This window comes from Hyposmocoma kahamanoa, unplaced genomic scaffold, assembly GCF_003589595.1.
Source record: "Hyposmocoma kahamanoa isolate Upper Pololo Valley unplaced genomic scaffold, ASM358959v1 224, whole genome shotgun sequence".
Lineage (NCBI taxonomy): Eukaryota > Metazoa > Arthropoda > Insecta > Lepidoptera > Cosmopterigidae > Hyposmocoma > Hyposmocoma kahamanoa.
In genome coordinates this window covers 5,799,507-5,823,153 of record NW_020653743.1, presented here as the reverse complement: position 1 = coordinate 5,823,153, position 23,647 = coordinate 5,799,507, and the positions used below count along the sequence as shown (strand labels likewise).

Genomic DNA, 23,647 nt, shown 5'->3' with positions numbered 1-23,647 from the left:
TAAAAGTGATATGAGGCCCATTTGCCTGAGTTCTCAGAGATCTCTATTTCTGGTTATATACTTTTTTTTTAGGAAATTACAGTTCATATCGTCATATTGATTAAACTGTACTGCTCATTCCCGAGGCAGATTCCCCTGAGAAGAATGAGCAAGAAACTCTACGAGTTGCTCTTTGTACATATATGTATAACTGTCTCCGTGGCCGAACGGTTACCATGCCGGACTGCCACGCAAAGTCCGCAGGTTCGGTTCCCTGGCCGGGAGAAATATTTGTATGGCCTGCATTTATTTCTCTCGTGAGTTTGAGTGTAATTTGTGATTGTCTATGTGTGTGTCCATGATTCCCGCGACTCAGGATTTCCCTAGTGCGGGTCTATGCTGGTGAAATTACAGGCACATGGGACTTATCGACTATATCTCTGGGCGACACGCGCAGTGGCAGTGCCCCTCCGATCTGTACTGTTTAAACCTCTGTGTAGCAATGCAACTATTATGAACAGGCGTGTCGCTTAGCACCAAGCGCACTTGTCCGTTCCGTCACTTGGTGTCACAAAAAAAAGACTTTTTTGTTTAGTTACAGATTGATGAGAAATTGAATACATTTATCATTTACAATGTTTCATTTTATTTATTTCAAACATCTGAGATCGTGAATTAAAGCAAGAGATAAACGGGTCACTACCACGGACTTTTGTCGTCCAAGTACGTAGAAGCTGTATAATAATAATAACCTGTAGTATGTGAAGTTCTTGTTTCACTATAATTTTAAACCTCGTAAATGGCAAATTTTGAATATCGACCGGAATATTATAGAAGCGTATACATTGCCATTTAAATGAAATAGTGAGTTTGTCAAGACGACTGGCAAGAACAGCTAGTTTATTTTTATTCCTCGTATTAATGTTATGAATGACATTAAATTACATTTTCATAAATCGCAAATGACAACTAACATAGTATTATTTCAAAATTGCTATAAATTAATTAATATTACCTATTTAATTTCAAAGCAACAGTGTTGTCCTGTCACTTTGAAATTAAATCGTATACAATGACTGATGAATGAATGACATGCAAATGTAACAAAATTCTGAAGATAAATTAGTGATATAACGCAATTTTGAGATAAAATACAATGTAACGTAAGTTTTTATATAATACCTTGTTAGTTTAAGAGTACAAAGCCGGGTACTCATTAGCGAGCTGTAACTGTAACTGTAACGTGACAGATACAGTAACGAGGTTCTAGTGTGTATACGCTTGAAACAGTCTTCAATCAGACGGCTCACTGTGAAGTGCACGCGATTCGCTCGCGGCAAACTCGCGAACCACGTACACAGTATAATTTTTGGTTACATGTTACATAACACGCAGCGGTCACTGTTACAGCTCGCTAGTGAGTACCTTTTTATTTATTTTTTTGCGTGGGGAAATCCTCCTAGGATACCTCTCCGCCGCGGGGGCAGCGGGAGGTTATTATAGCGGTTATAGCGGCCGGTCTTCTACCGACTAAAACCCCACGATGGCCTTCTCGGGTGCTGTAGTGGGAAGGATCCGGGATCGACTTGGCGCACCGGAAGGAGGAGCTACGTCCTCCTCTCCTCAAGACGAAGCGGGCCACACCGCCCTTCTCGCGGCTGCCTAACTTACTGGCGAACGAAGCCCCCGCGCCGATCGCCCGCAGCCGCGAAGGTACGCCGCCGCCGAGCGGGATCGACCCTCTCCCGATCACGCTCGGCGACCTCCTTCTGAAGCATCACCGAAGGAGACCACTGCCTCATGGGACTCTTGATCCGCCAACATAGACGCTACTATGCCTGGCAGAGAGAGATCTCGCCCGATCCGGGCAACATGATGCAGGATGTTCCGCTCGGAGGCCCATGCGGGGCACTCCTCCAGCGTGTGCTGGGCGGAATCCTGGTCCCTCCCACAGTGGTGGCACTGCGTCGTCGACTCGCGTCCGATCCGATTCATCCGATCCGATCGGAACGTGAAGACGCACTCCCGCTGGCTCAACCAGACTTCGAGGTTGGGCAGGATCGTGCCGACGGCGCGCTGGCGCGAGATCCACGGCTGTTCCAGCCTCTCGTGCCACTTGTGAGTACCTAGCTTAAGAATGAATCTTTTGTTAAAGTATAAACATTTTTTGTACGCTAGTATACATAGATATCGTTGTAATGTGTTTTTTGTAGGTTTATCCATTACGTGTTCACAGACTGCAGACTTTTTTAAGTGACGATGCTTGACATGAGCTATATAATAAATAATACGTTCTTTGACGCGGGTACGCAATTATTATATTTTTCTATTTTTAATGAAAATGAAAATTACAATCCTCTAAAAAGGGAATAGTCATTTTGACAAACGTCCATCACATAACATCAGGTGAGATTATGAACAAGCGTGTGTCTATTTGTCATAAAAATTGTAGGCCGAGAAAGTATAGCCATAAATAAACAAAAAACACACAAATGAAGTAGTTACTTTAGAGCTTTATTAAAACAAAAAAGCACGTGGGCGTAATCAAAACAACCGTAACAAATACAATTAACAATAGAGTTCGAAAAAAGAATGCACCCTATTCAAACAATGTTACACAAAGACATCAAAGAGTTTAAAAAAAGCGGTATTTTCTCTATTCTTCTAAGTTAACGTTGACGCAATTTGTTTAGCCTTTGAAAAGCGTAAATTGATTTGTTTTCCCCTTTTATTTTGAGTGACCGAAATTGTATTTTATTTATGGGCCTAGTAAACGTCAAACAAGGACATGTTTTATTTATTTATTTTTTGTTTTTGTAATTACTGAAATGTTCTTGATGACAGAGGCCTATCAGATAGTTTTTTTTAAATTTATGTATAGTATACTAACTATACAAAGAAATATTATAATAACTCACACACTTATGTAACTTTACAATATACAGAGATGGGCAGTGGGTTAAAATCCAATCAACCCGCACTCACTCAGAGCTTTGAATCGCAAAGATCTTAGGGTCGCCCTGAGACATAAGTTGACAAGTCCCATGTACCTGTAATTAATTACTGCTCACATTACTGCTTGGCGGCAAAAATATGTAAGGTGGCTAAATAAATAATAATAACAAATTAGTGGAATATTCTCACAAAAAATACATGAATATCGAGGTACTAAACCATCATATAAATAATAAATAAGTACATATAAAAATATTAGACAACATCACATTTATGTTATGGAAATTGGAAACAACGACGATTCCACAAACCATCGAGTATGTAACCATAAATAGAGATGAAATGTCATTTAATTTGTTTGAAAACTATTCTGTCAAATCATTACTGTGACAACTGCGCTCGATTGGCCAGCCCGAATTCGAAACAATTGACGGGTATCGTCAATGGGTGTTGTTGTATAGCCAGCTAGCTACAGCTAGGTAGTTAGACTGTATAGGTGTCGTCAATGGGTTTTGTCAATTGTTTCACTTCAAATCGACCAGTTTTTTGCAAAATTTGAGCAAAATTACATATTGAATATTTAAATTTTAATTTTGATTTGATTCCGTTTTTGTAATTAGACGTTTTGCTGTTTGTCCCACACCATCAAATGGAACAGCACGCCATTGTTAGAGATATTATCTTTATTACAATAAATACAGAATATTTTTGGAATATACGGAGACGTACACACAGGCCAGTTGTTGGCGCTGTACCATTTCAGTTTTCTAATTTGTAATTTCTAATTCTAATGTAGATATTTTTATGATAGATATTTTTATGTGATGTATCACTAATGAGTTACCAGCAATGTATGGCCCTTATTTCATCTCTATTTCTGGTTATATTCTCCATGCCACAAACACACAGACCCGAGACAATATAGAAAATGTAATTTCTATTTTGATCCGGCCGGGGATCGAACACAGGACCTCGGAGATGGCGACGCCATGAAAACCGGTGTGCAAGCCCCTCGGCTACAGAGGTCGTAAAAAAAGAAAAAGAAAATCAAATCATGATATTCCATCAACCATCATCAACCCATTTATACATCCCACTGCTGGGTATGGATCTACTCTCAGGCGAGGAGGCGATAGACCGCCATGCTGGCCCAGTGCGAGTTGGGGACTTTACACGTTTGCCGAGGGTTATGAACCTTCTTCGGCGTGCAGGATTCATTACGATGATTTCGCACATAAATTCCGAAAACTTAGAGGAACAAGCCCGGAATCGAACCCGCGGCATATGCTTGAAAGACTGTAGTCAAACCATTAGGCTACCACGGCTGGATATTTAGTAAATAAAATATTATATATGCGCCATTGACTTACAAATAAATGGACGACGGTTCTAATACAAAAACCACGAAAAAAATGCCCAAGTCAACCTATTTAAACGTAGTGACATGTAAAGGAATATGAAAAAGCTAAAACGTTAGATTTAAATTGTAATGTCATCGCAGTACTGTCTAATTTTGCTTGCTTCGCTGTCAGTCGAACAAACGAAGACTAAATCGTGAATGACGCTTTGTATACGATTTTAACGCCCTATAAGTTCGGACACTTTTTAGCGCGGACCCGACGTCCATATAATTGTAAGTCAATGATATGCACATAAATTTTAATTGAATTGATATTCATTTGTTTCTTGTGAAATAACTCCACTAGTTTGTTATAATTATTAATACAAAGATATACAAAGACTTAGAAAAGATTCTTTCGATTCATCCATCCGGGGATCCTTTCAATTAGATATAACTGGTTGACGAAATACTTTCATAGATGGCGCTACGGCTAAAAAAATTGGAAAACAAAAAAAATACAAAAACAAATCCGACAAACAAACACAGAGAAATTCGTTCCATCGTTCCGTGGCTTAGTTGGCACAGCGTCTGGCACGGTTTGCTAGAAGACGTTCGGTTCGAATCCGGCCGGATCGAAGGAATTTTTTCAGAGTGTTCGATCTTTGTATTAATAATTATAACAAATATACACGTATATTATTGAAAGGTAAATTGATATGCAAAGACTAATTATTATCTACGCGATTTTAAATACGAAAAAAATAATTCCAATATGTACAGTACACCATATCAAGCTATATACACTTTTGTTCGAATATCGCCTCAAGAGCAACGAAACTAGATACGTGAATGTGTAACTAGCTTGATATGTTTGCCATCGCAGACCAAACAAATCTACCACCAATTATATTCAGGCTGTCATACATACAATTTAATAGAAAAAATTGTAATTTAAGTAGGTAATCGTTTTTGCCCGCGGTTTCTTTAGAGTACCCTGTTATACATACTTCGCGTTAATATCTACTAAGTTTCATCGAAACTGAATAACAAACACCTTTATAACTTTTCCATATAAACTTCCCGCTGCCGAAAATTTCATAACACAATAGTATAAAATAACAACAATAAAGAGATGATATTATCAATTGGGACTGCGATAAATTTCGCGTGTTCTACCCACTCTGTATAGTCGTGACGTCACCGCGTTGGTCGCGGCTGCGCGCCCCAAGCAGTCAATAATTTGAACCGAGTATGTAACAGGCCCTGTGGCGCAACGGATAACGCGTCTGACTACGGATCAGAAGATTCCAGGTTCGAATCCTGGCAGGGTCGGAAACTTCAATATATTCGCCGTTTTTTGGTTTTTTTTTGTTCGTTTTCGTATAAATAAATATAATTTCATTTCATTTCTTTGTACATAATTTAAATTTTATTAACGGATTTTATATTTTAAATAACACGTATCTGCTAGTGATCGCTGTACTGTTTTTTGTACTGAGTACGGGAAAAAATAAATAATGAAAAGAATCCTGCCGCCGTTTGTTGAAAGGACGCATGTGACATTTTCCAAAAAATTTGTTGTTTATACTGCCATGAGTAGGAAACAAAGGCCGATGTGTCACTATATTTATTTTTTCCTAGATGGATAAGATAAGAAATTACCACAAGAGAAAAGTAGATATTTTTTAATTTCATTTCTTTAATAGTAGATTGTACAACAATTGAATTGAAAAAATTGTATAACGCGTCATTTTACCCGAGGCGAGTATATCCTTAAGTCGAGGGTAAAATGGGTTTTATGAACGAGTTATACACTGCTTTTCACTTCGATTGCGAGGAAATTAAACAGCAATATTACAAATAAACGACTATTTAATTAAAATTGAATGTAAAATTACAACAATAAGACATATTGAATGTGATGGTTTTTCCTTATTTTATTCACTAGAGCACAAAATCCTATTTTATGGAGCCTACACCCAGCTAAAATACGAACTTTAGGAGCATGAGAAGTGAAAACATTATTTTTGGTTTTGATTTTTAGTCACAATCAACCAATAGCGGCGGCAGAATCTGTCACCTATACTTTCCTTACATAACAACCTATAGTTTACCTCACATCATACATTTACTTTACTGTTTTTAAAAAGTCAATGACCGGATAATTTACCTACCCTCTGTCTATCGAAAACTACCCTCCACATAACAATTTCCTGAAATTACTAATTTATTTTAAACCGACTTCAAAAAAAGGAGGAGGTTCGCAATTCGGCTGTGTTTGAAAAACCAATTATACGCGATTTAAATCCGGAAAAATAGTGTCATTTCCTATGTGTAACAATCGCGAAAACCTAAGAACTCAATAATTAGACTGTATGTTTTGTTTTTTTTGTATGTACATACATTTTACGCGATAACTCTTTTCTGTGAACCGATTTTGTTGATTGTTTTATTGTTGGAAAGAAGGTACCTTAATACTGGTCCCATTTCAATTTAAAGAAAGTATTCCACCTCTAAGATGGCAAACTTTCGCTCACTTTCCGGTAACCGATTTTAATAAAACTTAGCAAATAGATGTAATTCCACGACATTTTGAAGTTTTTTTAATACTCTGGACTGAGCTTAGCTGTATTAAAACCATCGTTTTGTTTTAGATGTTCGGCATGCTGAATGTTCCCCACACATCTGGCAAGATCCTTCGGTACTCCGGACCCTCGCGGCCACGACCCACCTTCATGGTGCCTCCTCAGCGTGACAGGTACGATACGATAGGTTTTACGTAGATATAAAAAGTTTCAAAATTGCACATTGCTCATTGGCACCACATCAACCCAGAATAAATTTGACCCGGACATACTAGGGGGCACTGTTTAAGGAAGTGACACGCTCGGGATTGTGGAGAGGAAGACCAACCAGTCGCAACAAAAAAACTGAAGTCCCAGGGGACTTCTTCAAATTGAAAATGAAAGATTCGAAAAGATGGCGTCTTGACTACTACAGCTTCGTGTGTAATACTGAATACGACTGTGTTGCCCAAAGTTTGGGGACAGAACGTGCAAAAAGTTCAGAGACATTGTCCTGCCTCCAGCGCCATTTCACGTCCGATCGTTATATGACCTTATTAGTTAGAAAGATTTTTTAATAGGACTGCATTTTGAAGTAAAAGGTCCACATTTTTTAGTTGATAGTCTGTTCATCTAAGGCAACGATTTATACTAACTTTGTATACATGTCTAAACTGCCCGTGTAAATTTACGTACTGTGAAATTATTGACTTTAGTCTATATTTGCACAAATCAATAAATAAAAACCAGTGGCCAGATTCCTGCTGGCTATGCAGCGTGTGACAGAAAGTATGTAGTAGAAGTAATTAGTTATTTAATTAGGCGGTTAGGTAGCGTAGTTAGGAATGAACGTTGATGGTGTTGGACTTCGTGCTGCCGTAGTGGTTAATCTTGGGTGAGGTTGTATTGTCGTCCATAGAACTCAAGTTGTGTTATTTATTAACCAACTTCAAAAAAAGGAGGAAGTTCTCAATTCGACTGTATGTTTTTTTTGTATGTATGTATGTTACGCGATAACAAATTTATGAACCGGTATCGGTTAACCTCAGTAGTGGTACCTACTATTTGAATTTAAAGAAAATTAAAAGGTAGCAAACTAGGGAATAACCGGTAACCGATTTCAATAAAACTTTGCAAATGGATGTAATACCAACAACTTTTGAGGTCGGTTTTTTAGTACTCTGTACTAAGATTATTCCCCCTTCGGATTCGGTGTCGGTTTCTGGGATTCTGTATATTTCTTCAACTACCTACCTAAATTTATCCTGTTGCTAGTTCTATCCAGTATACACAAATTGTCAAAATTATTTCTTAAAATTTGTATCTTACGTCGTTTACGTAGCCTTCAAATTCGTAGTTTTTAAAAGTGACTTACATTGTTTGACACTGAACTAAGGCTCAATTGACATACCGCGGAACGGCAAGCGAATTCTTGTAACAAAATTATACACAGCATAATGATATTTATGTTAATTGTGTAACGTACAAACTAGATACGAGACGGTAGCTCCGGAATTTCCGAGATTGCGCGAGAATTCTCCAAAATATGCACGACTTATTTTTTGGCTCGAATTTGACACCTCTGAACCAAAGTCAAACCTTTCGTTTACTGATCTTCTGATCGAATCGATAGCTTACACTATTGTGGGAACTCAGCCACGCCGACCGCTTCCGACCGAAGCCGCCATGCGGTGTAAGATGGGCCATCGTTTGAATCGCACCAATCTTACTTATAATAAAAAGAGGCAGATACACACTGACAAGAAGTTTTTTTTTTGTTTTTGCTGTGATTGTGCGAATTATTTAGTTTTACATTTTTATTTCCTGTATCCATTGACTTACAATTATATGGACGTCGGGTCCGCGCTAAAAAGTGTCCGAACTTATAGCGCGTTAAAATCGTATACAGAGCGTCATTCATGCTTTAGTCTTCGTTTGTTCGACTGACAGCGAAGCAAGCAAGCTTAGACAGTACTGCGATGACATTACAATTTAAATTCAACGTTTTAGCTTTTTCATATTCCTTTACATGTCACTACGTTTAAATAGTTTGACTTGGGACATTTTTTTCGTGGTTTTTTTATTAGACCCGTCGTCCATTTATTTGTAAGTCAATGCTTGTACCTATAAATTTTACTGTCAACCCTTTGTTGTCAGACTCTATTAATTGTTCAAAATCATTGTTCAATATAGTGATATTAACGAGAGAGTAGTGCTGCGCCGTTCGCATAAAAACCACAAATACAATACAAATTCTTTGTAAACACACAAATATCATTATTATTTGTTTATTTATTGAGCATTATGACTCTGAGTCAACAGCTTAAAAAGATCACAAGTAATTCAGAAACTCAAAACATAACTCCAACTGAAAATTAATTCGTGTTAAAAACTGTAATTATACAAAAAGCTATAGCTAACAACACTGTAAATGATTTTAAAGTTCCTACCGATATCCTCGATTTTTTGACGATCAACATGAGAGATCAGACAAAATCGAGTAAATGTGTAAGAAGCAGGTAATCAATATCGTATTTTATGTAGTTTGTAGTCGACACGTCACAAAATGGAGCAAATCTGCAGGCACCTTTACAGTTTTTAGTACAACACTGTTTTTGTTTTTTCCATAACTTCTGAAACGATTGAAATCAAATTACTATACGGCTTTGTAAAGAATATATAGTTACTTTGACTATCATTTTTTATTTGTGCTTATTACCATACCATACAATTCCTCAAATCCCCATATTGTATTAATCCACAGAAGTGATCATAGTAATTCAGCAACTCCCTAATTTTTTTATACAAAAATGTACCTTGATATTATCTTGCGCAACTCAGATCCTTATTGCACATAAACGTGTTCCACGAAGACCCTGGATATTTGTATATGTATATTGTGAGACTTCCGAAATTGTTGCAATGATTACGAAATAAATTCCGTATCGAGTTGAAAATCGTCGATGATTTCGTAATAACCACGTTGAAGGTTGGGCAGGAAAGTTGGAGTTTGTTCGGTTTCGCATTTCATAATGTTTGCAAATTAGTTATTAACTTTTTTCAGTGTATCCAATTAAAATTCTCCTTCGGTTATAGCTTGGTTCGACTCCTACCTCAGAGGCCGCTTGCAGTGTATTCGCTCTGACGAGGCTTCCTCTGATTGGTGTGACTTAGTTGCTGGCGTTCCTCAGGGTGGTGTTCTTTCCCGTCTCCTTTTCTCTGTTTTCATTAACTCTGTCACTTTTGCGCTGTCTTCAAACTTTCATCTCCATGCTGACGATTTGCAGCTATACCGCAGTTTTAAAGCGTCTGATGTCGTTACAGCCGTTGAAGCGGTTAATGCTGATTTACGAAGCATCGCTCATTGGGCCGAGTCTTTTGGTTTATTGGTGAATCCCAAAACGTCACAGGCTATGATTGTGGGAAGTGGGTATATGCGTGGCATATTGCATCTATATTCTGTCCCACCTATAGCATATAATTCCATGCCTATTGCTTATGCTTCTACTGCAACTAATCTTGGCTTGCTTTTAGATTGTAATTTTGTTTGGACTCTACATATTAATGAAGTCAGTCGTAAAGTCCATTTCTCCTTGCACTCACTTAAGCGCCTCCAAAACGTTTTACCTCTAGAAACCAAGTATGTTTAGCCCAAACACTTATTTTGCCCTTCTTAGACTATGCTGATTCCTGCTATTTGGATGGTACTGAAGAGCTGCTAAATAAGCTTGAACGACTGCAAAACCTATATATTATACATACAGGTTCATCTTTGGGCTTCGCAAATATGACCGAATTTCACATTTCCGCAGTCAGCTCAAATGGCTTCGCATCCGTCTCCACAGGAATTTGCATATTGTCTCCATTCTTTATATTATTTTCCATAACCCTGTGTGTCCCGAGTACCTGAAAGAGCGTTTCAGCTTCCTTAGGTCCCAGGATAAACGCTGTCGCTCTCTTACTTGGTACTTGGTACTTGGTGCAACGGGCTGGTATCCGCAACATGACGACAAAGCGCCTATTTTGCGTGTGGTGGGTGCAGGGTCCTACTCGTGCCACCCAAGCTCCTCCAGGAATCACAGCAGCCTCCTTGGTTTGCTGAAGACTTCGGGGAGCGACCTTGGCACTCCCAAGGTACTTTGCCCTGTAGTTGGCCACGCCGGAGCACTGAAGTAGGATGTACGCAGCCGTTTCCTTCCCTTCCATGCACGCTCTGCATAAAGGGCTGTCGGTGATACCTAAATTGAAAAGGTGTTTATTGTATGGAGCATGACCCGTTAGGGCGGCAGTTAGAGTGCGAAGCTCTTGCCTTTTAAGTTTAATTAGTATTCGAGTTAGACTTGCATTGAGCATTGGGAGTGCTTCCCTCGCCTATCTACAAACCGTAAGGGTGGTCCATGTATTATTATGTGAAGATTTTGTACCTTTGTGTATAGTTGTTCTGGACCATTGGCAGGGGAGGGACACTATCGGTTCTGGTCCTACAGCGTCCGTCTCCGACCCTTTTCTGGCTAGTTCATCTGCTGCGTCATTGCCACGTGAGCCGCTGTGTCCTTTAATACACTGTAGAGTTACGTGGTTTTGTATACATGCCTTCATGAGTGCTTCACGGCATTCGTAAATGAGCCCTGAGTTTATGTCATAGCTATTCAGTGCTTGAAGTACTGACATACTGTCGGAGAGTATTCGAATGGAGTAGTTCATTACTCTTCTCGCTATGATTGCTTCTGCCGCCAACTTGATGCCCATGCATTCAGCCTGGAATACTGTGTTGTGGTCACCAAGCGGTGCTGATATCCTGATATTGAGGTCTTCTGGTAATACCCCAGTACCTGTTCCTGAGTTTGTTTTAGATCCATCAGTGAAGACTCGGACCTCTCTGGGGTTCAGTCCTTCGTTGGGATCTTCAAACAATTGTATCTTGTATTTTTTGTCAAAGATGTATTGTTTTGGGATCTTATCCACAACCGCCTCCAGTAGCGGTTCCTCATTGACAGTCTTATAAGGGATTTCTGTATGTGGTGTCCTCATGTGCTTCCAAAGGCCGACTCTGTTTAGACGCACTGCTGTTGACGCCGCTTCCTGTCTGATGAACAGTGGAAGGGGTTGAAGGTCCAGCATCGCTTCGAGGGCCGTAGTTGGAGTTGTCCTCATGCAGCCGGTCGTCGCCATGCAAGCGAGTCTTTGGAATTTGTCCAGCTTGTCGGTTGCGGTCGTCAGCTTGGTTCGTGGCCACCATACTGTCGCGCCGTAACTAATCATGGGTCTTATCACCGCAGTGTAGAACCATAGTGTTATCTTGGGTGAAAGTCCCCATTGTTTACCTACCATTCTATGGCACTGCCAGAAGGTGATAGTAGCTTTTTTAATTTTGTTGTCCAAATGTTTGTTCCAGTTCAACTTGTTGTCCAGTATTACTCCCAAGTACTTGACTTCGGTTGATATCTGTAGTTCTGTGCTGAAGAGTTTGGGTAATCGATAGTTACCTAGTGTTCTGTCGCTCTCTTGTTAGGTCCCAGTTACCTTTTCCATGCTTCAATTCCGGTTTCTATTCTCACTCCTTCACAGTTCATGCGGTCAGACTTTGCACTTCCTATTACTGTTGACGAAAGTAAATCGTTAGCTATTTTTAAAGTGAGACTTAAAGAGCATTATTTATCTACTATTCCATCCATACCTTAGGTATTATATTATAAAATATGTATTTATCTAAGTATTTATATAATTTATAACAATTTAATATTATTATATTATTATTTTTTTCTTGTTTTGGTGTGCGCATATGCTCGTTTTTTTAGTTATAGTGTATTTATTTAGGTCTGCAGGAAGAAATTTCTATTAGAAATAAGCAGAACCTTTTGTTTTTAATTTCCCTTGTATTCTTTGTGACTTATTGTATTTTTCCTGTACAATAAACTATTAAATAAAAAATAAATAATGTTCATAGTAATTTTGCAATTGCAAATGGCCTGAAAAATTTAAGAACAAAGCTGAAAACTGACAAACATGACATATGACAGAAATAAGTAATACGGATGGATTTATTAACACAGCACGTATTAAAAATCCATTATTTGTTGTGAAATAAAGAATTAGGGTGCGTTTCCACGGACGCGGAGCTGGGTGGAGTAGAGACGAGCGGACCGTGAATTGATCAATCACATTGCTCGAAATCTCCACTCCGCATCATTAGAAACAGTGTAAGAGCTGAGCGGACTTTTAAATAAAATATATGAACACGCGGCCCCGAGCCGGACAGAACGGAGTCGAGCAAACTGTGGTGCCGAGCGAAGCGCACGAAGCGGAGGGCGGCGTGACGGGTAGGGTAGCGATATTACGTCATAAATTTCGCTCGTCATCGACATTGTATGTGAATCAAAATGAATGAATGAAAAATTTCCATGTTTATGGGATACACGATTGACAACATACAAATGCAATGAAACCAAAGATAAGAATAAAAGCGCTGCTCTGTTTTTTATCGATACATATACGTAACACGACGCGTAATCCCTCCAAGAGATTAAATTTGACTAATCGGAACACGGCTCAACGCAGGCCTGGTCTGCTCTTCTCCGCGCGAACGCACCGAAACGAAACGCACCCTTAGACGGGGGTTTCACCACAATCTCCAAAATGTCACTTTGATAATTTTCTGTTTTCACATTAACGCCTTGTTGGCAAAAATAGAGCGAAGTGACACCTTCACACGAAACCCCCTCACCATAGCAAGACACCCGCCGGATGATGGGTACGCTACGCCAAACATTTCGTGCTAAAGTTGGAACATCTTTGCTGCTTTTGCCACAACCTTTATTGTTTTATGTTTTACCTTTTTTGATATACTCATTATTGTGGGTACTTTTTTTTCCTTTTGAGGTGTTAACTTTTACCTTACTTTTACCAGAAGTTAGATAGTAAAAAATGGAAATGTGGACAACTGTAATTGGCGCTAACTAGCTTTGCCTAAAAATATTCAATGTAAATCGTTACTAACACTTATTGTTGTTTCGAATAAAATAAAATATAAGTTGTGTTATTATTAGACATAGTCAAAGAAATTTCCATCTCTATTATACATGGTAGTTAGATACATATTTCAATGTAATAATCTGTTATGCAGATTCGAAGCCCTGAAGAAATTGATCCGCCAAGAACACGTCCGTGAGCTGCAGAGGAAGTACGAGACAGAACAGAAACAGGAACTCAAGGAGCTCGCTTCAGGACGAAGGTAATGCCCTTTTAATATTATAAACAACTGTGGTGACTAGTGCATTGCATCACAAGTCATCGATCAACTCAAGAGAACTTCTAATCTCCATATTACAGATCGTAGCTGTGAAAAATTTCAAAATTTTCGTCTTATATCTAGATAGCCAGGAAGTAGTTTATATTACATAAATGATCGTGGACATTAATTAATTTCTCATTAAAATGAAATATAAATAATCAGGTTTTTTCCTGCTAATATTATTCTAATATTGATCATAAGCTATAATTATTTTCTGAACTTTGACAAATATGCGTGTGAATAGACGGCATCGTGTGTTATATACTAATTTATAAATTAACTCTTCCTAATATGGGTAGGTGGCACTAATCGTAAACAAATAAAAAATAAGTGCTAATAAAAATCTGTGCAATAAGCGCCATCTAGTTGATTTGTTTGTTATCTCTATAAATTAGAGTAGCTTTGACAAATTGCAGCTTGTCAATGTAAAACAAATTAGTTACAAAAATAGCTATTTGGTACTCGTCCCGACATCTGGTGTACGAATAGGTACTAAATATCCGCCCAGGCTGACTTAGGGCGCGTTCCCAATATGTCGTGACGACAGATTGTCGTGCAGTTTATAGTGTCGTGGCTTTTTGAATGAAGTTGTTCACATATAACACGACACGATTAACTGTCGTTCACGATTTTTTATCGTTACAACAACAAACTGTTGTCACAGTGGGAACAGCTAGAACGACAGCCGTCAGACGATAAAAAAAAACGTCACGATAAAAACATGACGATAGATTGTCGCAGCTCCTATTGTCGTCACTTTTTATTTTTCGCTGTCCGCACGTATTCTGCTCCCTGCCCTCCAATCTTGTACCCCGGACCCTCTGCTCGCTTTGCAGTAGCGTTGGTTCGTCCCCAGAGATTTTGATAACACCGGGTTTAAATCGGGTTAAAACCCTAAATAGAGGGCAATAAATATTTACGTCTAAGTATGTGTTGTGAAATGAGTTTTGTTCAAATTTAATTATACATATTATTACAAAATATTTGTTGCTTTATTAACAGGACAGTTCGATTTACCTTTCTATTGAATAGGTTCGCTTGAAAAGTTCATCAATAAATTGATACAAAAGATGATACGAAAGATCGTATGCACTTGTATCGATCTTCATTGAGAATCCACAGGGTTGACAGGTGGTTAGGTAGTATGTGGAGATGCCTCTTCTTCGTGTAACAAAAATTTAGAAATTTGTTACAAGTTATTGTATATTATGTTGTTAGTGTTGGAATTAATACCAAATTCTGTACTCTTCGTTTCTGCCCACGATGTTGGGCAGAAATGGGTTACAACTCGGCGCTTCGGGTAAAATTCTGGTGAAAACACGGGCGGGTTGATTGGGTTTTAATCTCACAGAGATTAAGATTAAAATTTCGTCTTCATCCATTTCGAGCGAACACACCCTACCGGCTTCCAAAAGAACATACAAGCGACTGCAGTGCATCAAACGATTCTGTCGTGCAAACGATAAGGAAGCTGTCGTGAAACGATAAATTGTCGTCACGATCTAGTGGGAACAGCTAGTCACGACAGTCGTTCAACGATAAAAATCGTCCACAACACATAGTCGTAATATGGGAACAGGGTAGACACGACAGTCGTCCAACATAATAAAACGTGACGACATAGTGGGAACGCGCCCTTATGTCGCGTGTCGCGCGAGACGGTGGTCAAATGCGCATTTAATTTTTTTTAATAAAAAAGCACATAATATCGAGTTCTTAGGTTTTCGCGATTGTTACACATAGGAAAAGAAACTATTTTTCCGGATTTAAATCGCGTATATTTGTTTTTTCAAACAAACCGGCGTTTCGGGCCCTTTACAGGTCCCATGGTCACGGTTGACTGACGTGGTACAGTCTTCAACCAGTTATGTCTAATATTAAAGCAAACCACCCTATTTTTTCACTATAGTTACAACAGTTATTAATTAAATACTTTATTTTTAATTTTACAAAGAAAACATTCCAATTTACGCTACATTAACTTTTACAAATTATTTTATTGAATGAATTTTTATGAAGTTTAATTTATTATTAATTAATTTTAGAAATTAGAATAAACTAAAACATATTAATTAGTACTGCAGTCTTATGTCTGTTTGGGATTTTTCATTAGAGGAAATACTGGATCCCAAACTGGTGGTACGGAGAAACCATCTTCTCTGTTGAAATTAGGATGTTTTTTAATTTCAATGGCCTCTCGCAGCATCCTGTGTAGATAACGGACTTCTTTTGCAAGGACCTGGGGTTTCTCAAACAGCCACGTATACTATAGCATTAATACCTGTCATAGGTGGCCTTGTAGCACAAATAGAGCTCCTTGTGAAAGAGTTCGTCTAGGCAAGTACTGCCACCTTACCTACTTTTGCCGCCAAGCATAGTTATTAAATAGGTAATTATTATTTTTTATAATATCAAGTGACGGGACGAACAAGTCGTGCGCCTGAAGGTAAGCTACACGCCTGTCCATAACAGTTGCAGCGCCACTCAGAGATTTAAATCGCAAAGATCTGAGGGGCACTGCTACTGCGCCCGTCGCCATGAGGCATAAATTGTCAAGTGTCATTTTTTCTAAATGGTTTTTTATATAGCCCCACACTAGGGAAACCCTGTATCGCGGGTGCCATGAACAACACATACACAACCTCAAATTACATCCAAACTCACACGAGAAATAAATGTAGGCTTACAAATATTTCTCCCGGCACGGGAATCGAACCCGGTACCTCTTGCGTAGCAGTCCAGCATGGTAACCGTTCGGGCACGGAGTTACTGATTATTTAAAATAAAAAAAAAACTCATGAAAAATATGCAGATCGTTATTGAATATACTTGAATAAGCTTTTTTAATGATTTTGATTTCATAAATTTGTCACAGATGGCAAAGGAAAAAAATCAATAAAAGCCAAAAAACACAGATCTGCAACAAGCACTTAGAAAGATTCGTAATATCGGCCGTAATCGTATCGGATCGTAAGTTTGTTCCGTAGCTCAGTTAGAAGAGCGTCAGCCACAGTATGCTGAAGGCGCTGGTTCGAATCAAGCCGGACCGAAGGAATTTTTCTTAGAGTTCGATCTTTATATTAATAATTATACCAAACTAATGGAGTAATTACACAATTATTTTTTTATACATATATAATTAACTAAGTGACGGGACGAACAAGTCGTGCGCTTGGTGGTAATCGACACGCCTGTCCATAACAGTTGTAGTACCAACCTAAGCTCTAAATCACAAAGATATCTAGGCCATTGCCTGCGCCCGACACCCTGAGGCATAAGTTAACAAGTTCCATGTAGATATAAGCGCCGCGTTTTCCCATTTCCAATGCAATCGGCGCGCCGTTCAGTTCGTTCGATCAAGCGCCATTTTCACTACGCATACACAATATGAAAGCCTGCGCGTGCGTACGACCGGAGCGCCTGATCCAACTGATAAAAATTTTATTACTATAGAAAATACGTTATTTTATTTTTTCTAGAGATGCGCCCAGTATAAGCTTTACCGAGTAACCGAGTACCGAATATTACTCGTATTAACATTTGCCGAGCCGAGTACTCGGCCGAGTTACTCGCTTCAACACAACCGGAACGCGATGATCCTAAGTGTCCCATTGCTATAGAATTAGACCGATATGTCAATGAAAGTTTATTGTCGCGAGAGCAGACTCCTTGCCAACGGTGGGCAGGGCATAAAACAAGATGTCGAAAACTGGCACAGTTAGCACGAGTGTTTTTATGTGCACCTGCAAGCACTGCATATAGCGAGCGGTTATTTTCCGAAGCGGGCATTGTGTATGAAGAAAAAAAGAACAGACTATTACCTCAACGCGCAGAAAGTCTTGTATTCCTACATCATAACTTGCCTTTGTAAAATTTTAAATATTAATAATGTAAACTTTCTTTTTAAATTACTAAATTGCTACAAATTGTTACAATTGTCTAGAATCTGTAGTAATAAATCTGTTTTGATTATTTTAAATATATTGTTGGTTTTACTTTATTATGTCTATAGCTGTAATGCTTTATTTTAACCGAGTAACTCTTTTCATGAACCGAGTTATTCGGCCGAGTACCAGTAGTAAAAAAACGGCCGAGTACACCGAGTACCGACTAGCAAACGAGTACTCGGCGCATCTCTATTTTTTTCCTTTTAAAAAGTATTTGTATTACGGTTTATGTAAAAACAAACACCGTTATACAAATTCGTTTCATGGTCGCGCTCGCACTACTGAAACACCACCGCCGCCAACACTTTTTCGTCGGCACGTCGCCGCCGGTTGATCTATTGTCGGCGCTCATATCTAATCTAATGTGCCTGTAATTTCACCAGCACCCGTATCCTTCAAAACTGGAACGCTGTAATGCTCACACTACTGCATAGCGGCAGAAATAGGTAAGGTGGCAGTACTTCCCTGGACGAACTCTTTCACAAGAAAATAACAATCATAGGAGTGAAACATCGTGATATTCAATGAAGTTAATATTGTTTCAATTGTTTTGTGACATTTATTAACAAATAAATGAACCTGCCTAAAATTCATCATCATACTGGAATTTTATCAAAGGCTAGAACGACGGCTAACCTGCTATTCGACTTGCAGCTTCTGGATGGTTTATAATTATCCCAATATGACGTAATCCCCACCCCTTTGGAGAGTGCCACAACGCAAATATCCGCAATGGATATCAGCATGGATCAATGCGGATACGGATGTGGATACTAACGTTCGCAGCACACAAATCTGATACCTACACGAAAAGTTAGATACATTTGCAAGTTGCCAGTGCTATAGTATTCTCAACTGTTCTCTGTAACAGCTTCCGTGTAGTTTCCACTTGTTGGAGGGTAACAGTCAGTTATTAGTGACAGCTGATACTACCGACTGTAATATTTGAAAAATTTGCAGGGCACATTGTAGAACGCCGTCACGGAGAAAAGAAATAACATGTAAGCAAATATTTTACGCGGCCTTTAAGCGTCTGCCGTCACTTTGGCAGTAGTGTTACCCAAAACCGCTTTTGATCTTGCAGTTTTGGTCTTGTTCTTGCATTTTTACAAGGGCAAGACCACCTAATTTTAGGAAAACCAAGACCGACCCTGCTATATTTGAGCAAGAACAAGATTAAGTCTACGAGACTCTTGCGTCTTGCAGTCTTGACATGATAAACGTTCCCTAATATCGGTATCAAAACCACTGTTTCTTCCAACAACAAAGTTAAAGCGCTGCGCTCTCTTGTACCCATAACAAACGCTAAGCAGTGTTATTTAATGATAATCTAAAATTGACTAAGCCTAAAATCATAACCAATCAATAAAATATTGTAAAAATATGCAATAAAATAAAAGTAAAAATATTGTGAAAGTTTGTAAAGTAAATTTTTCATCATTTGGTTCGCATACACTACACCTATGTCAATATGTATTCAAAATGTACCTACTCTGTTGCGTTATTATAAAATGTGAACGAAATCTCATTGTTGCTTTATTTTAGAATAATAGGATGTGATAGCTTTATAAGTAAGAAGACTCTACTAAGACCAAGACTGCGCTTAGTCTTGTTTTGGTCTTGCATTGGGCAACACTAAACAACAGCGACCTAGATATTTAAAAAGTGCTCTCTTGAGGACAACATACGGTTTATCTGATGTATATACTTGTTCGATGGCCTGTAATAGCCTTGTACGTAAAATATATAGAGCATATTTATAGAGCGTTCTATGTTCATGTGTAGGCGCCGTATATTGTTTTCATTAGGACTTTGTACATAGCTAGGACGCTTCTTGTTTACAGTTTAACACAGGGTGCGCACGATGTCGTTTGTAACTTGAGCTACTGCTAAGATATCTAAATGAGCATCTCAAAAACGTAAATGAATGGGAACGTAGAAAAGAATGAAAATTAAATTTATGTGCACAAAATATGGTGAACATGGTGAATCCATTATCCTTAATAAATACCTCACACGTAGTTGTTGTAAGTCATATAAATTTTTGCATTTTAACTCAAATTTTACCTTTTTTTTAACTCTTTTTTTATGTATATTATAGGTTCCATGTTTGAAAGTATACAGACTATAACCAAATTAGAAAAGTTTCCATATCGGGAATCGAACCCGGGATTTCCTCATCCAGCGTCCAAATGTTTATTTACAAGGAGCAACCCCTATAATTTCTTGCTTATTCGTCTCGGTGGAATCTGCCTTACGAATGAGCAGTTAAGTTTAATGAATATGACGAATTCAAGTGTAATTTGTATATTATGAAATAAAGGTTATTTTACTTTGACTTAGACTTGAGGGAATAAAACTAATTGGTTAATAGGAGATAAGTCTGGTTTATAAGTCGGCTAGGAAACATTTACTTGCTTTCTAACAAATTGTAGGCCTCATAAGGGTTAGTATCTTAATATCTAAATAAGTTAATATCTTCAATTCCCTAAAGTAAAAGACAACTCTTTCGCTGGCCAAAACATAAATTGCTCTCCTAAATCCGGAAACCCTCTTCTTGGAGGAAATCCTTGTCATATATGTATGAGTTTATTGTTGTTAAAAATGATAATCGAATTAGCCATCTTTCTTGCAGTGACGACTATGTGTATGGAAGCTATGGCGAACAAGAACCTCGTGGTCTGCAGACGTTGCAGGTGGAATACCCGGCTGATGAGCCCAGCGCCAGGCACAGCAAGTAAGTGGTACCTTTTGTACACACAAATTGGAGTGATAATTCATTCAATAGCTTTAGTTTTAAGCTAAACACTAAGAGCCTATACACACGGCGTACGAGTATTTTATACACGCCGATGACGCACGAACGCGCGTTTACGGCGCCGTAGATAAAAGCAGATAACAATCTGCTTTTAGACCCTCGTTTGTGTCAATTCAAATGCGATACAGACGCGTGCGGGAAACGCGTTCTAAGCTCGTCGGTAACGCGCGCAAACATCGCGTTGCAAGCAAAGAGTTTATATACTCCACTGGAATTTAGACTTAGAATTTCATGTAGTTGCTTCATTTCAAAAACTGACTGAAATTAACAAATAAAACTAAAAATAAAACTATCTCTTATCAAAATGCGTGATACATAACGCGCGAGTACAGCGATCACACGCCCTGATGACGCGCGTCGTCGGCGCGTATAAAATACGCTGTGTGCATAGGCTCTAAGAAGACCATAGAATCTCTAACACCAGAAGCAAATACAAATCGTACCTTTGGTGTAATAAAGCCACATGCGATCATAAATCAAAAGTGCTTTCATCACATGAAAGATATAAAAACAACAAAAATTTAACACAACAAAAAAACATAAAAAGTTGTCATCTTCGTTCGTAGCATTTTTTCATCACACTTGCATGTAAATAATATGATTGCATGCAGTTTAACTTGACTATAATGTCCCTAAATAAAACCCTGGCTGTAATGAGAAGAAAAAAGCCTTCAATCATACTACTGACGTGTTACGTGTATGGTTCACAGGCGGTATGAGAATTACGAACCTCGAGTCCGAAACCCCTCAGTCATCTACTTCCAATAGTCTCGTTCGTAGTTCCTTATTTACCGCCCTTAATACGCAATGTACTATAAACAGTATTATTATATAGTTTTAGAGTATCTGGTCATATGCTCGATGACTATAAACTTCTCTCCTGGAAAGGTGCAGATGTGGCCTTATTACACCGAAGACGCAAAATTATGAAAGCACTACAGTTCTTATTGAGGAAAATAAAAGCGGTGTTATTGGCTCTCTTCTTAAATCCGCTGATCTACTTAATCACTTCTAAAGCTTCTAAAACACAAAAACAAAAATAAATATTTTTAATCCAAATTTTGTCTACAATTGAATTTGAAACAATGTCTTTAATAATTATTAATACAGGAACGAACACAAAGAAAAATGTGAGAGATCTTTGAAGCTTTTCACTCAATCGGTACCTTTACAGCTACCAGAGTCTGACGTGAGATGTCGTTATATTTATTGTTACATTAATTTTTATTAAATATCATGATGATTAAATATCAATGTCTTTGATGGTATATTTTTTACAGGAAACCTCCATCTGGAAGCCGCCAAGTATCCCAATTCTCTCGCTACTCTGATGTCATGTTGCCGCCGGCCCGTCGCGCCTTTTACCATCCTCTCTTCGACTACCCAGCTCCAGAGATCGTTCCCTACGTATACTGAACCCTCCACACCTCCATTCCGAGAGGAAGAACATTCTAGCATCTTCTAGAACCACATAGATTCAACGGAGGAATTCTCGTTTGTACAAAATAACTTCGCGGGCTTTAACTCCAAATATCAATATGAATTGCCATATCAGAAGCATATCTTTTTATACGCTTTCGCTTGGACAAATATTCTCTTATATAATGCGAGCTTCCTTTCCTTATACCTTCTTGCAATATTTTTATACTTATAAAAGAAAGCGAGAGTTTTCGATGTAGATATGCTCTGAATTTTTAATATACCCACTTTGAATAGGTAATCGCATTGTATTTTTCGATAGGTTTAAGATTTGAAAGGAGAGTATCCTGGAATTTAATATTCTAGTCCATAATAAGGCTCTAGGCCTAGGACTTATATTGGAAATTAATACGATACTTCCAAATAAGACAATAATAGTGCATGTATTCGTATACAAAATTGAGCAATTATAAAATATCCCGTCAATTTCAATTGTATTAGAATTTGACGATAAAAAAAACAGACAATAAAAATGTAATGCAACCGTATGACAATAAGGTGAATGTTTTACAAATGATGTTTAATAGGAATTAAGCGTGTCTTAAAGAACTCTGTGTTTAGATATTTCTGGGAAGTTGTAGAAGTAATTTGTTTCAATTGCGGCGGCCAGCCGGCTGGAAATTTAATGTCTTTCGCTTCGATTCCTTTCCTTTGAAAAGTTTCTTTTAGACGTACATTAAAAAGGAGCAGGATTTATTTCATGTATTCTTTAGTTTAACTTTTTATTACATTTACGAGGTGCTGTCTGAGCCCGACGGCCTCGAAGGAACGAAGCGAAAATATTTCTTTCCATTTTCAAATAAAATATTTTCGTATAAGTATTAGATATTTCTTCGCCCATGCTTTTCAGTACTATAATTAAGTAACTAATTTATTCTATTATTATATGTTTTTATTATATGATTTAGTATGTATATTGTGTTACATATTAAGGCTAAAGTACACAATTAGTTTTATTTTAAGAAATAAAACATTATGAGCACAGTACTGCCATATGAATGGGATACTTAATAATTTTATGTGTTGTATTATGTAATCTATTGAAACAATTTATTGTGTCAGTATAATTGATTTACTAATCAGTAATAGTTCTATTTTAGTTCTATAGTACTTTTCAACGTGTATTATCTAGCCAAAAAGCTGTATAAGTAGTAATTATGACAATAATCACTGAAATTCCAGTAGTCGGTAATATTATAAACAAATATATACATAATTTCTCGTTGTGATTAGTCGCTAAGTGTACGTTTATGATGTAAAATATCTCAAAAG

General features: G+C 38.0%; 1 protein-coding gene and 1 non-coding gene across 2 annotated transcripts in view; both read left to right on the top strand.

The window, feature by feature from the left end:
• Positions 1-22,935, top strand: part of LOC113228200 — a 191,772-nt gene extending 168,837 nt beyond the window's left edge. Inside the window, exons 5-8 of the mRNA XM_026461444.1 lie at positions 6,931-7,034; positions 13,964-14,071; positions 20,714-20,815; positions 22,177-22,935. Of these exons, the coding sequence (XP_026317229.1) occupies positions 6,931-7,034; positions 13,964-14,071; positions 20,714-20,815; positions 22,177-22,312 (450 nt within the window). The 3' untranslated portion in view covers positions 22,313-22,935. The remainder of the gene's footprint in view (positions 1-6,930; positions 7,035-13,963; positions 14,072-20,713; positions 20,816-22,176) is intronic.
• Positions 5,536-5,608, top strand: Trnar-acg. The gene has a single exon. It is a non-coding gene; the product is annotated as a tRNA-Arg (tRNA).
• Positions 22,936-23,647: the final 712 nt, after the last annotated feature.